The 15,354-nt window shown below is 43.6% G+C and overlaps 1 protein-coding gene across 1 annotated transcript in view; it reads right to left on the reverse strand.

Annotated features, from left to right (window-relative positions):
• The window catches only part of DDB1 (damage specific DNA binding protein 1), a 114,675-nt gene that overhangs the window by 53,374 nt on the left and 45,947 nt on the right, over positions 1-15,354 (reverse strand). Inside the window, exons 16-17 of the mRNA XM_053720453.1 lie at positions 3,158-3,253; positions 2,930-3,041 (exon numbers count right to left, since the gene is read on the reverse strand). Of these exons, the coding sequence (XP_053576428.1) occupies positions 2,930-3,041; positions 3,158-3,253 (208 nt within the window). The remainder of the gene's footprint in view (positions 1-2,929; positions 3,042-3,157; positions 3,254-15,354) is intronic.

Raw genomic sequence — 15,354 nt, forward strand, 5'->3', positions numbered from 1 at the left:
AAATAAGGCACTCCCAAGGAAAACCGTCCTAGAACGAACGACACCCTCAGGGAACACAAGATACCCCGTCTGAAGCAATCAGACCTCACAGGGGATGAGAATGGGTACAGGACTCACCCATAATTCCCAGTCCAAAGGGAAAAGAACATTCTTAGCCGGAGGTCAACACCCGCCTCCAGCAAGGTACTAGGCCGCAACAAAGTCACACAATTTCTCTAGAGCCCAAAGGCCCCAAGGGCTGCACTAAGGGAAATGAAAACGAGAACAGAGTCACCCGAAAGAGAGTAGAAGAAAGGCTAGTCTCCATAATCCTTTCAGATAAACGTTCCAGAGGACCACACCCAAGGGAGAAGAATGCATCCCGAACCCAGGCAGAAAAACATCCCCTAAGCAAAAAGCTTGGAAAAAGAGACAACACCTCCTATCGCCCCTGATATGGAGATGACTAACTCCCGAAGGAAGACAGAGCCTCACAGCCTTCACTTCCTAATTAAGTGGCCAAAGCTGCCATAAAAAACGGACAAAGTCCAGAAAGTCTTGACCCAAAGGAAGAGAACCTCTAAATGGAATAAGTCCTAAAAGGACACTTCCAAAGAGACTGTGAAAGGCAAAACTGTAAGAATGGCGGTATGAAGGGCCTAAATCCTCCAAGCCTCCAACGGGAAGGAACACTCTACGACTGAGCATGTTGCCGTGGATCTCAACGGAGTCCCGTCCCACTAGATTGAAAGGTGAATGAGGACTGAACCAATCATCCCCCATGTCCCTAAACAACCACGGGCCCTCAAGTCCTCTCAGGATGCCAGTTGAAGCTTGTAAAACAAGACAATCACACAATCATATTGTGATCACTAGGCGCCCTCACCGGACATAAAAAGGTGCCACGTGTCTAAACTAGGCCTCAAAGACAGAAGGATTTGTACCCAGTCAGGACCAGTCTGAAACCAAGGGCCCCAGCACTGTCAAGGCCACATAGAGTCTCCCCGATGATGGAGGGATAAAAAACAGTCAGACTTTTGTAAACAGAGCAACCACAAAATCGTGAGTATCAATTCCAGGGAGTTAAGTTCTCAAAGGAAACATCACACCACAACATGAGCTTTAAACCAAATAAAAAATCATCCTCACCGGATGAAAATAAAAGATAAGGCAACCCGTAGGTTATCGCCCAGAAAGAATGGACAGACCCGCAGGACCAGCCCAACAGGGGTCCGAGACTTCCAAGCTCAGAACTGGAAAAGGATACACAAATAATAGACTATAAGAAGATTACTTCATCCCCTTATGTCTATGTGTGCAAGCCAGTCGAAAAGTAAGACTGAGAATCCCCAGACCCATTAAGAGTGGAATCCTCCAGCAACGCCAAAAACGTGCCTTAGTAGGATACGAAGGCGCAACAGTCTATAACGAAAGGTGCAACATACCTCCGCCGGGACAAAAGGAAACACCGGCCCAGAAGGTTGACACCCTAAGGCCTCAGGGGCAGTTGTTCCCCCAGAAGGCTGAACTGGACCAGGCGATCCCACACCCGACGAGCCCCGGTTAACAAAACACGGACAATATCGCAAGCACACTCCCGGGAGGTGCAGATGCGCCAGCGCCAAAGATATGGCCATGCGGAACCGTTTTGTAACCTCCGGTGGGAACATGCCACAATCCCAAGAAAGGATAAGTAGCGTTTGGGTTACCTGCATGGGTAGTAAGAGTTGATAGTAGGGAACTCGTCACGTGAAAAATAGAATCCCCAGAAACGGATGGCTCAGTGGGCACCCGATTCCCCGATCCCGAAGAACAGAGCACTCTAAAATGGCATTCGGAAGTAGAGACTGAATCAGAGACATCAGTCTCCAAGAATCCTCCATAACTGGGACACTGCCGCCTACAGAGAACCAGACACCAGCGGACCAGGATTTCTCCGTCGCCACGCAATCAGGAAAACGGAAATGGGGTCACAAGGTAAACCGTGCAGTCCATGCAAAAGTGCGCCGACCGAAATGGCCGCATCACTAGACATAGACCATTATGTTCCAAAATAGCCATGAGCCGAAGCAACACTACACAGTAGCAGACAGAATCACATAATATCATTATAAACCCCCCTGTTCAATAATCCCCCTCAGGAGATATTAACCCTTGATTCCTAGATACAAAAAGGAGCCTCACTGAGACCCTACATTAAAGTTGAAATTACAATACATCCATGATGAAAGTAAAATGAAACAAACTTACCGGAACCACGCCGTGGAACAGGAACACGGCCCTTCAAGTGTGACAGATAGCAGGGTCGCCTATGCCATGAACTTGAGAGAAAAAAGCAGGCAGCGAAACTCGTCAACGCTGATTCCTTGTGGAGCTGTTAATATGAGTCGGGATGGTTTCACAGGAAGACTCTCCCTGCATCTCCGGACTCTCACTTTCACCCATGCACTCACTGAGAGGCTGACAGGACTACTTAAAACTCCAGTCCCATGCAGAAGAGTACTACCCTCCATAAGAGACTATCGAAAACTTCTGACACTTCTCTGCCAACCTCCTGAGACGAAAGGCAAAGAATGACTGGGGGATGCGGGAAGTGGGAGGAGTATTTAACCCTTTGGCTGGGGTGTCTTTGCCTCCTCCTGGTGGCCAGGTTCTAAATTCTCAAAAGTAATAAATGCAGCTGTGGACTTTTTACATTTATGAAGAAAATAATGATATTATGTGTATAGACCTAATGGTAAAAAAATGATATTATGTGTATTAACCCAACAATAAAAATAAGGATATTATGTATGACTTAACGATAAAAATAATAAGAATATTTTGTATATAAACCTTATTACACAAATGTTTCAGCAAAGCAAATAAATGATATTAGACTGCTAAATACAGTGTTGCTATAAAAGTATGTGTGGTGGATGTACACATGGTATGAAGTCATCAGACTGACCTGTGTGCTGGCACTGGGTCTCAGAGGGGAACTTCCACCACTTGCATCTTGTACTTCAATGCGGCTGGAAAGAACCCCAAAGCACTGTGATACCTCTTGATAACAGATTTTCCTGCAATTAAATAGGTAATTCAAGCACCAAGCAATTAATTTAGCTCCTGCAGTTCCACTTCCACATTTTGGTTCCACAAGGCTAACACAATATTAAAAAAAAAGAAAAAAACATACCGGGGTGATTCGTACAGCGGTACAGTGCGGATGTGAAGTTTCTGGATTTCATCTATAGTTCCGATAGTCAGAGTGCTGTTGTTAGCCAATGCCAGACTGTAGAGCACAGGAAAATGGTGACCAAAAAATTAAAGCGAATCAGAAAATACATTTGTGTTGAGGTAAAGAGAAATGTGAAAAAAAAGTAATACCAAGAAAAAAATGAAATTAAAATTTACTCCCCAGCTTTTAAAGTAAAGTTTACAGTAAGATAAAAGCACAGCAGAGTACTGTAGTTTTGATGAGAAGATATATAGGTACAAACTCCCAAATCCAAAACTTATTATGAAATCAAAACTTTATTATTTTTTTTCAAAAGAAAATTATCAGAAATTACTATATACTAATCTTCTCTGGCCGTTTTCTTTGGTTTAGTTTTTGTGTTCTAAAATGTAAATAATAGTCTATTTAAAAACAAAATGTATGCTTACCTGATAAATTTATTTATTTCCGGACATGGAGAGTCCACAACGTCATTCCAATTACTAGTGGGATATTCAACTCCTGACCAGTAGGAGGAGGCAAAGAGCACCCCAGAAAAGCGTAACTGCCTTACCCATAACCCCCAGTCATTCAACTGAAGGAAATGGAAAAAGGAAGAAACACAAGGGTGAAAAGTTGCCTGAGGTTTACTCAAAAAAAAAAAACAGCTGAATTAAAAAAGGGCAGGGTCGAGGATTCTCCATGTCCGGAAATAAAGAAATTTATCAGGTAAGCATAAATTTTGTTTTCTTTCCTATGACATGAAGAATGATATTATGTGTATTAACCCAACGATAAAAAACAGAATTTATGCTTACCTGATAAATTACTTTCTCTTGCGGTGTATCCAGTCCACGGATTCATCTTTACTTGTGGGATATTCTCATTCCCTACAGGAAGTAGCAAAGAGAGCACACAGCAAAGCTGTCCATATAGCTCCCCCTCTAGCTCCACCCCCCAGTCATTCGACCAAAGGTTAGGAAGAAAAAGGAGAAACCATAGAGTGCAGTGGTGACTGTAGTTTAAACAAAAAAATTTTTACCTGACTTAAATGCCAGGGCGGGCCGTGGACTGGATACACCGCAAGAGAAAGTAATTTATCAGGTAAGCATAAATTCTGTTTTCTCTTGTAAGGTGTATCCAGTCCACGGATTCATCTTTACTTGTGGGATACCAATACCAAAGCTTTAGGACACGAATGAAGGGAGGGAACAAGACAGGTACCTTAAACGGAAGGCACCACTGCTTGCAAAACCTTTCTCCCCAAAATAGCCTCCGAAGAAGCAAAAGTATCGAATTTGTACAATTTGGCAAAAGTATGCAGTGAAGACCAAGTCGCTGCCTTACAAATCTGTTCAACAGAAGCCTCATTTTTGAAAGCCCATGTGGAAGCCACTGCTGAGCAGTAATTCTTTCAGGAGGCTGCTGGCCAGCAGTCTCATAGGCCAAACGGATGATGCTTTTCAACCAAAAGGAAAGAGAGGTAGCAGTCGCTTTCTGACCTCTCCTCTTACCAGAATAGATAACAAACAAGGAAGATGTTTGTCTGAAATCCTTAGTTGCTTTTAAATAGAACTTTAAAGCACGAACTACATCAAGATTGTGTAATAGACGATGGATTAGGACACAGAGAAGGAACAACTATTTCCTGGTTAATATTCTTGTTAGAAACAACTTTAGGAAGAAAACCAGGCTTGGTACGCAAAACTACCTTATCTGCGTGGAACACCAGGTAAGGTGAATCACACTGTAAGGCAGATAATTCTGAAACTCTTCGAGCAGAAGAGATAGCTATCAAAAACAAAACTTTCCAAGATAACAACTTAATGTCTATGGAATGTAAAGGTTCAAACGGAACCCCTTGCAGAACTGAAAGAACTAGATTCAAACTCCATGGCGGAGCCACAGGTTTATAGACAGGCTTGATTCTGACTAAAGCCTGAGCAAACGCTTGAACGTCTGGTACCTCTGCCAGACGCTTGTGTAACAGGATAGACAAAGCAGATATTTGTCCTTTTAAGGAACTAGCTGACAATCCTTTCTCCAGTCCTTCTTGGAGAAAGGACAATATCCTGGGAATCCTAATCTTACTCCACGAGAAACCCTTGGATTCACACCAACAAAGATATTTCCGCCATATCTTATGGTAGATTTTCCTGGTGACAGGCTTTCTAGCCTGAATCAGAGTATCTATAACTGACTCAGAGAACCCACGCTTTGATAGAATTAAGCGTTCAATCTCCAAGCAGTCAGACGTAGAGAAACTAAATTTGGATGCTTGAACGGACCCTGTATTAGAAGATCCTGCCTCATTGGCAGTGACCATGGTGGGACAGATGACATGTCCACTAGGTCTGCATACCAAGTCCTGCGTGGCCACGCAGGCGCTATCAGAATCACCGAAGCCTTCTCCTGCTTGATTCTGGCAACCAGACGCGGGAGGAGAGGAAACGGTGGAAAAACATAAGCCAGATTGAAGGACCAAGGCGCTGCTAGAGCATCTATCAATACCGCCTTGGGATCCCGGGACCTGGACCCGTAGAGAGGAAGTTTGGTGTTCTGACGGGACGCCATCAGATCCAACTCTGGGGTGCCCCATAGCTGAGTCAGCTGGGCAAATACCTCCGGGTGGAGTTCCCACTACCCCGGGTGAAAAGTCTGACGACTTAGAAAATCCGCCTCCCAGTTGTCTACTCCTGGGATGTGAATTGCTGAGAGATGGCAGGAGTGATCCTCCGCCCACCTGATTATTTTGGTTACTTCCATCATCGCTAGGGAACTCTTTGTTCCCCCCTGATGATTGACGTAAGCTACAGTCGTTATGTTGTCCGACAGAAATCTGATGAATTTGGCCGCCGCTAGCTGAGGCCATGCCTGAAGAGCGTTGAATATCGCCCTCAGTTCCAGAATGTTTATCGGGAGAAGAGTTTCTTCCCGAGACCATAAGCCCTGAGCTTTCAGGGAGTCCCAGACCGCACCCCAGCCTAACAGACTGGCGTCGGTCGTTACGATGATCCACTCTGGCCTGCGGAAACATATTCCTTGAGACAGGTGATCCTAAGACAACCACCAGAGAAGAGAATCTCTGGTCTCCTGGTCCAACTGAATTTGAGGAGACAAATCTGCATAATCTCCATTCCACTGTTTGAGCATGCATAGTTGCAGTGGTCTGAGGTGTATCCGAGCAAAAGGGACTATGTCCATTGCCGCAACCATTAGTCCGATTGTCTCCATGCACTGAGCCACAGATGGCCGATGAATGGAATAAAGAACTCGGCAAGTAGTTAAGAGTTTTAGCTTTCTGACCTCCGTCAGAAATATTTTCATTTCTACTGAGTCTATCAGGGTTCCTAGGAATGGAACTCTTGTGAGGGGGGAGAGAGAACTCTTTTTGATGTTCACCTTCCACCCGTGAGACCTCAGAAAGGCCAATACAATCTCCATGTGAGACTTGGTTCTTTGGAAAGTTGACGCCTGAATTAAGATGTCGTCTAGGTAAGGCGCCCCTGCTATGCCCCGCAGTCTTAGAACCGCCAGGAGGGACCGTAGCACCTTTGTGAAATTTCTGGGAGCAGTGGCCAACCCGAAAGGCAGAGCCACAAACTGAAAATGCTTGTCCAGAAAGGCGAATCTGAGAAACTGGTGATGATCTTTGTGGATAGGAATGTGCAGATACGCATCCTTTAGATCCACGGTAGTCATATATTGACCCTCCTGGATCATTGGTAAGATTGTCCGAATGGTCTCCATCTTGAATGATGGGACTCTGAGGAATTTGTTTAGAATTTTGAGATCCAGGATTGGTCTGAAAGTTCCTTCTTTTTTGGGAACCACAAACAGGTTTGAGTAAAACCCCAGTCCTTGTTCTGCAATTGGAACTGGGTGGATCACTCCCATTGTATGTAGATCTTCTACACAGCGTAAAAACGCCTCTTTCTTTGCCTGATCTGTAGACAGACGAGAAATGTGGAACCTTCCCCTTGGAGGAGAGTCCTTGAATTCTAGAAGGTATCCCTGGGCTACAATCTCTAATGCGCAAGGATCGTGTACATCTCTTGCCCAGGCCTGAGCGAAGAGAGAGAGTCTGCCCCCTACTAGATCCGGTCCCGGATCGGGGGCAACCCCTTCATGCTGTCTTGGTGGCAGCTGCAGGCTTTTTGGCCTGTTTACCCTTATTCCAGCCCTGGTAAGGTTTCCAGTTTGCCTTGGGCTGTGAAGCGTTACCCTCTTGCTTTGCAGCCGGAGAGGATGAAGCGGGGCCGTTCCTGAAATTGCAAAAGGAACGAAAATTAGCTTTGTTCTTTGTTTTAAAGGCTTTGTCCTGAGGGAGAGCATGGCCTTTTCCCCCGGTGATATCTGAAATAATCTCTTTCAATTAAGGCCCGAATAGGGTCTTCCCTTTGAAAGGAATGTTCAAAAGCTTGGATTTAGACGACACATCGGCCGACCAGGACTTTAGCCATAGCGCTCTGCGCGCCAAAATGGCGAAACCTGAATTTTTCGCCGCTAACTTAGCTATTTGGAAAGTGGCGTCAGTGATAAAAGAATTAGCTAGCTTTAGAGCCTTAATTCTATCCATAATTTCCTCATAAGAAGGTCTCCGTCTGGAGCGAGTCTTCCAGCGCATCAAACCAGAAAGCAGCTGCAGTAGTTACAGGAATAATGCAGGCAATAGGTTGGAGAAGAAAACCTTGTTGAACAAAAATTTTTCTTAAGTAAACCCTCTAATTTTTTATCCATAGGGTCTTTAAAAGCACAACTGTCTTCAATTGGTATGGTTGTGCGTTAGGTAGTGTAGAAACAGCCCCTTCCACCTTAGGGACCGTCTGCCACGAGTCCCGCATAGGGTCAGATATGGGGAACATTTTCTTAAAAACAGGAGGGGGGACAAAAGGGACAACCTGGCCTATCCCACTCCCTAGTAACGATATCCGCAATCCTCTTAGGGACCAGAAAGGCATCCGTGTAAACAGGGATTTGGATCACCAAAGGGTCACAGTCATCCAGAGTAGCTAATACCTCCCTAAGTAAAACACGGAGGTGTTCTAGTTTAAATTTAAAAGCCAATGTATCTGAATCTGTCTGGGGAGGAACCCTTCCTGAATCAGAGACTTCTCCCTCAGACATCAAATGCCTCGCTCCCACTTCAAAGCGTTGAGGGTATATCGGATACGGCTACCAAAGCGTCAGAATGCTCATAATCTGTTCTTAAAACGGAGCTATCACGCTTTGCAGGTAACACGGGCAGTTTAGATAAGAAGGCTGTAAGAGAATTATCCATGACTGCCGCTAAGTCTTGTAATGTAAAAGGGTTAGACGCACTAGAGGTACTAGGCGTCGCTTGCGCGGGCGTAACTGGTTGTGACACTTGGGGAGAGGCAGACGGGCTACCCTTGTTACCTTCAGTCTGAGAATCATCTTGGGCCACATTCTTAAGTGCAACAATATGATCTTTAAAGTGTATAGACATATCAGTACAAGTGGGACACATTCTGAGAGGGGGTTCCACCATGGCTTCTAAACACATTGAACAAGGATTTTCCTTAGTGTCAGACATGTTTAACAGACTAGTAGAGTACACAAACAGGCTTGGAATCACTTTAATCAAATAAAAAACACAATTTGAAAAAAACGTTACTGTGCCTTTAAAAGATAAAAAGAGCACACGATTTTACAAAACGGTGAAAAATGCAGCAATCTTTCTATGTATGTAGCTAAAGCCTTAATAAGATTGCACCCCAAGTTTCAAAACGATTAACCCCTTAATGCCCAAACCGGAGCAGCCTAAAGCCAACACCTGGTTAAATCACTACAGCACCTTGCCACAGCCTTGCTGTGGCCCTACCTTCCCTTAGGGATCAGATTTGGGGGAATATAGCTTCTTTTAGGCCCTCAAACATCAGCAGGACCCTCCATGTTAAACAGCATGAACTTCTCTGCAATTCTAAGGCCCCTCCCACTCTACTCCGGAGCTGTGAGGCCTAGTAAATCACTCCTAAGTGACTAAAAAACAGCCATGTGGTAATAACCCCAGAAAGAACCCAAAGGGGCTTTCAAAGTGTCTTGCAAAACGATTTTTCCTTAGCCAAACAATCGATTGCCCTGAATAAGTGTCAACCAGTATATTAGCCCTATTATGTAAGCATTCAATTCCTTACTAAGTCTGTTAACATAGCTTACCCTCCCCTCATGGGGATATTGTCAGTCTCTTCTAGCATTATCTCAGTCTTGTCTAGAAATAAATGACTGAACATACCTTATTGCAGATCACCCTGCAAACTGTTCCCCCCAACTGAAGTTTTCTGGTACTCCTCAGTCCTGTGTGGGAACAGCAGTGGATTTTAGTTACAACATGCTAAAATCTTCATCACTTTTCTGCTAGAGAGTAAATAGTACAAACCGGTACCATTTAAAATAAACTTTTGATTGAAGATAATAAAACTACAATTCTAACACCACATTCACTTTACACTCCCGAGAGAGACCCTAGTGCTTAGAGCCAGCAAAGAGAATGACTGGGGGGTGGAGCTAGAGGGGGAGCTATATGGACAGCTTTGCTGTGTGCTCTCTTTGCTACTTCCTGTAGGGAATGAGAATATCCCACAAGTAAAGATGAATCCGTGGACTGGATACACCTTGCAAGAGAAATTTTGTATATAAACCTTATTACACAAATTTTTTACGTCATTCCAATTACTAGTGGGAACCAATATCCAAGCTAGAGGACACAGAATGAAAAGGGGGGGGAGAAAAAGGCAGGAGGACCTAAACAGGAGGACCTAAACAGAAGGCACCACCGCTTGAAGAACCTTTCTCCCAAAAGAACCCTCAGCCGAGGCAAAAGTATCAAATTTGTAGCCGTAATTTGTAGCCGTAATTCTCTCAGGAGGCTGCTGTCCAGCAGTCTCATCGGCCAAACGAATCAAACTTCTTAACCAGAGAGACAGAGAAGTAGAAGTGGCCTTCTGACCCTTACGCTTTCCAGAGAAAACAACAAACAGGGCAGAAAATTGCCTAAAATCTTTAGTAGCTTGTAAGCCCGCACAACATCCAAGTTACGCAAAAGACGTTCCTTTTGAGAAGAAGGATTAGGACAAAAAAAAGGAACAACAATTTCCTGATTAATGTTGCGATCCGATACTACCTTAGGGAGAAACCCCATTTTAGTACAAAACTTTCCAGGATAACAGTTTTATATCAACAACATGCATAGGCTCAAACGGAGCCTGTCGCAAAACTTTAAGAACTAAATTAAGGCTCCATGGGGGAGCAAAAGGTTTAAACACAGGCCTGATTCTAATCAGAGTCTGTACAAAGGCTTGAACATCTGGTAAATCTGCCAGACGTTTGTGCAAAAGGATAGTTAATGCAGAAATCTGACCCTTTAGAGTACTGACCGATAAACCCTTATCCAGTCCATCCTGAAGAAAAGACAAATCAGGGGAATCCTCACCCGGCTCCAGTAAAACCCCTTAGATTCACACCAAGAAATATATTTACGCCATATCTTATGGTAAATCTTGCGAGTAACCTGTTTCGACCCTGAATCATTTCAATGACCGCATCAGAAAAACCACGCTTAGACAGAACTAGGCGTTCAATCTCCAAGCAGTTAGCTTCAGAGAAGCTAGGTTTGGATGGAGTAAAAAACCCTGAAGTAGAAGGTCTTTCCTCTGAGGTAACCTCCAAGGAGGTAGAGATGACATCCTCACTAGATCCTGTGAAGCCATGCAGGAGCTATTGTAATCACTGATGCAATGACTCGTGGAAGGAGAGCAAACGGAGGAAACAGATAAGCCAGAGAAAACCTCCAAGGAACCGCTAGAGCATCTATTAGAATGGCCTGAGGATCCCTTGACCTTGAAACATACTTTGGAACCTTGTTGTTTTGACGGGATGCCATCAGATCCAACTCTGGATGAGAGAACATTTCCGGATGGAGAGCCCACTCCCCGGGAATGCTTCCCAGTTGTCCACTCCTGGAATGTGGGTGGCAGATAGGAGACAATCGTGGGCTTCCGCCCACTGCAGAATGCGAGTCGCCTCCTTCATGGCTAAGGAACTCCGAGTGCCTCCCTGGTGGTTGATGTAAGCCACTGAGGTGATGTTGTCTGATTGTAATCTTATAAACCAGACCAACGACAGTTGAGGCCACGCTGATAGGGCATTTAAGATAGCTCTCAACTCCAAGATGTTTATGGGAAGAGAGGACTCCTCTCGAGACCCAGGCCCTGAGCCTTTAGAGGGCCCCAAATGGCTCCCCAGTCTGACAGGCTGGCGTCCGTCGTCACAATTTCCCAGGAAAGTCTCAGAAAGCAAGTGCCCCGAGACAGATGTTCCTGTGACACCCACCACGAGAGAGTGTCTCTTATTAGAGGGTCCATATTTATCCGTTGAATTAAGTCCGAATGATCTCCGTAACATTGATGGAGCATACAAAGCTGCAGCCGGTCATAGATGGAACCGAGCAAAAGGAATGATGTCCATGGATGCCACCATCAGACCAATCACCTCCATGCATTGGGCCACAGATGGACGAAAGGCAGACTGGAGAGAAAGGCAGAAAGCAAGAATCTTGTCTTTTCTGGCCTCCGTCAGAAAAATCTTCATGGACAGGGAATCTATTATAGTCCCTAGGAAACACTTTGGTAGATAAAACAAGAGAATTTTTTTCCAAATTTACCTTCCACCCATGGGAACGTAGAAAAGACAACAGCATCTCTGTATGAGATTGGGCTAGTTGAAAAGATGACGCCTGAACCAAGATGTCTTCTAGATAAGGCGCTACAGCAATTCCCTGGGATCTGATCACAGCCAATAGAGCCCCCAGGCCAGGACAAAAGGAAGTGCAACAAATTGGAAGTGCCTGTCCAGAAAAGCAAACCTCAGATACTGATGGTGTTCCATGTGACTGGGAACGTGAAGGTGTGCGTCTTTCAGGTCTATGGTCGTCAAACTGACCTTCCTGTACCAAAGGAAGAATGGAACGAAGTGTTTCCATCTTGAAGGACGGAACCCTGAGAAATTGAGGTCTAGAATGGGCCGAAAAGTTCCCTCTTTTTTGGGAACCACAAATAGATTTGAATAGAATCCTAGACCCTGTTCTGCTAGAGGGACAGGAACAATAACTCCCAGAGAGTATAGGTCTTTTACAGTGTTTAAGAAAGCTTCCTTCTTTATTTGGTATGAGGATGGTCTTGACAGGAGAAATCTGCCCCTGGGAGAGCAAGACTTGAATCCCATTCTGTAACCCTGTGATACTATGTCCACCGCCCAAGGGTCTGGGACATCCCATATCCAGGCTTGACGAAAAAGAGAAAGCCTGCCCCCTACCTGATCCACACTGGAATCGGGGGCGGAACCTTCATGCTGATTTAGAGTCAGCAAAAGGCTTCTTGTTTTGTTTTCCCTTATTCCAGGGTAGGTTGGATTTCCAAGAAGATCTGGGTTGATCAAGTTTGGAAGAGGAGGACTTTGGTCCCTTAAAGTTACAAAAGGAACGAAAATTAGAGATCTGACTACCTCTAGGTCTATTCTTCTTGTCCTGAGGTAGGAAAGATCCCTTTTTAAGTAAGCCTCTAGCTTCTTGTCCATTGGGTCTTTAAAAGAGCAACTATCCTCTATAGGAATGGTAGTTCTCTTTAAAAGAGCAGAAATTACCCCTTCTACTTTAGGAACAGTGCGCCATGAGTCACGAATGGAGTCCGCAACAGGAAACATCTTCTTAAAAACAGGGGAAGGGGAAAAAGGAACCCCTGGCTTATCCCATTCCTGAGCGATAATTACAGACATCTTCATTGGGATAGGAAAAACCTCTTCAGAAGATGGGGAATCATAGACTCTTTCCAATTTAGAAGACTTTGTGGTTTTAACAGCAACCGAAGGTTCAGAGTCGTCTAAGGTAGTTAGGACCTCCTTCAATAGTAACCGGAGGTGTTCAAGCTTAAATCTAAAATTAACCTCTTAAGATTCTGAAGATTTCTCTGATAAAGTGTCAGAGTCTAAGATCTCGCCTTCAGAAGCTACTGAAGTATTCTCCTCATCAGACATCTGATCAAGGGTTGCTAAAACAGTCCTAGAATCAGAAGCCTTAGTATCAGGCAAATGTTTAGATTTTCTCTTACACTTACCCAATGCAGGGAAAGCTGACAAAGTCGCAGTTACTGCAGAAGAAATCTGAGCGGCAAAATCCCCAGATAAATAAACACTTCCAGGTGGAGGAGAGGACACAGTTTGAGAAACAATTAAGGCTTGGGACATCTGAGGAGAAAGCCGAGGCATATCATGCACAGCAGAATCCTGAGAGACACTTGGCTCAGAAGGGAGAATTTTTTCTTTACATTTCAAAGTCTTTGCTTAACAGGCAGCACAAAACTGCATAAGTAGGGCAATCTGGTTATCTAAGCCAGTGTTTTTCAACCAGTGTGCTGTGGCACACTAGTGTGCCGTGAGAGATCCTCAGGTGTGCCACGGCAGACTGACAACAGTGTGACATATTTTTTAAACTTTGCTTGTTTTTTACTCCCAGTGCAGGGGTAGTTTGTAGGAGGCATGGCATAACAGCACAATACATACAGTATGTGTGTGTTTGTGTATATATATATATATATATATATATATATATATATATATATATATATATATATATATATATATATATATATATATATATATATATGCTGTATTAGGCTACAATGTGTGTTTTTTTTAAATTTTGGGATGGTGGTGTGCCACAGGATTTTTTAATGTAAAAAAGTGTGCCACGGCAAAAAAAAAAAGGTTAGAAATCACTGATCTAAGCAAAGTAAACATCTATCTATAGAGATAGATTGATCCAGATCTGGGTCCATAGTCTGAATAAAGGCCCCACAAGTAATGTAGGAATATATGGATTTTTAATGCAAAATAAAAACAATGCTTCAGAAGATTATTTTAAATCATAAGGCAACAAAATAAAACAAAAAGAAATATTGCAATCAATATTGATTGCCTGAGGCTCCTACCAGTCAGAAGAATGTCCCACTAGTAATTTGTCTCTGAAAAACTCCTGATCGCTGAAAAACAGAAGCAGATTTCACAAAAAAACAGGCAGGACCAAAGACGGCTGTTCAATCTGAATAACCGCTCAGCTCTGTAAAAGCGGAAGTGCGGTCTACACGTGATCGGAACAAAAATCAACTGCGACACAGAATGTACTGCACTCTAAAAAGAGTGCAAAAACAACTGCAGTATGAAAAACGGTTTATATTTATAAGACCGTGTAAACTGACTAAGTATAAAAACTGAGCGGCAATCTCCTCTACTGTTATATAGAAGAATCCTGGTAGCCCAGTAAAGCAAATAATCCTCTACCCCAGAAACGCAATAAAAATAAAAGGTGACCAATAAAGAATCCATTGCCAATAGTAAATGCCCATAACTCATACTATAAACTAAAGTGCCATGTCCTAAATATGACTCCTTAACTAATAGGGAGTATCAAGTCCGAAATTAAGGATCTGAAAGAGGATTGACCTCCTAAGTGCTGGTATCCTTCTGTACCAAGAAGGCAAAAGCACTTACGTTAGATCCAAATGCATGATGAATGCTGATCCTTAGGTGTGGAAGGCGTCTTAGTTGCTGCCATAGACCTGTAGAAAAAGAAAGAACAGAGTAACCCACTCTGGCTTTCTGCAAAGGGGTAGCAAGTGTTAAAAGTAAAGCAAAGGACTTCCTCACTGCCTTTTAACTGCTAAAAGCCACCATTACTCTTACTCAAGAGATTAATGTGGACACAGCTAGACCCCAATCCTTGCTTGCAGGGACAAGTACCCATAAAAGGATTAAATTCTTCAGACACAAACTTCGCACAACCTCCATTGACAGAGGCAAAGAGAATGACTGGGGGTTATGGGTAAGGCAGTTACACTTAAAGGAACAGTACACTGTAAAATTGTTTTTCCATTAATGTATTTTAAATAACTTGTTATACCAACTGCAGAGTATAAAATATTTGAGAAATTGCATTTTTAGGTTTATTTGTGTATATGAAGTAGCAGATTTTGTGCTTTGAAACCACAGCCTATTACAATGGGTTGAACTTAAAGGGACAGTCAAGTATAAATTAAACTTTCATTATTCAGATAGGACTTTTAATTTTAATCAACTTTCCAATTTACTTTTATCATCAAATTTGC

Source organism: Bombina bombina, chromosome 7, assembly GCF_027579735.1.
Source record: "Bombina bombina isolate aBomBom1 chromosome 7, aBomBom1.pri, whole genome shotgun sequence".
NCBI classification, from domain to species: Eukaryota; Metazoa; Chordata; class Amphibia; order Anura; family Bombinatoridae; genus Bombina; species Bombina bombina.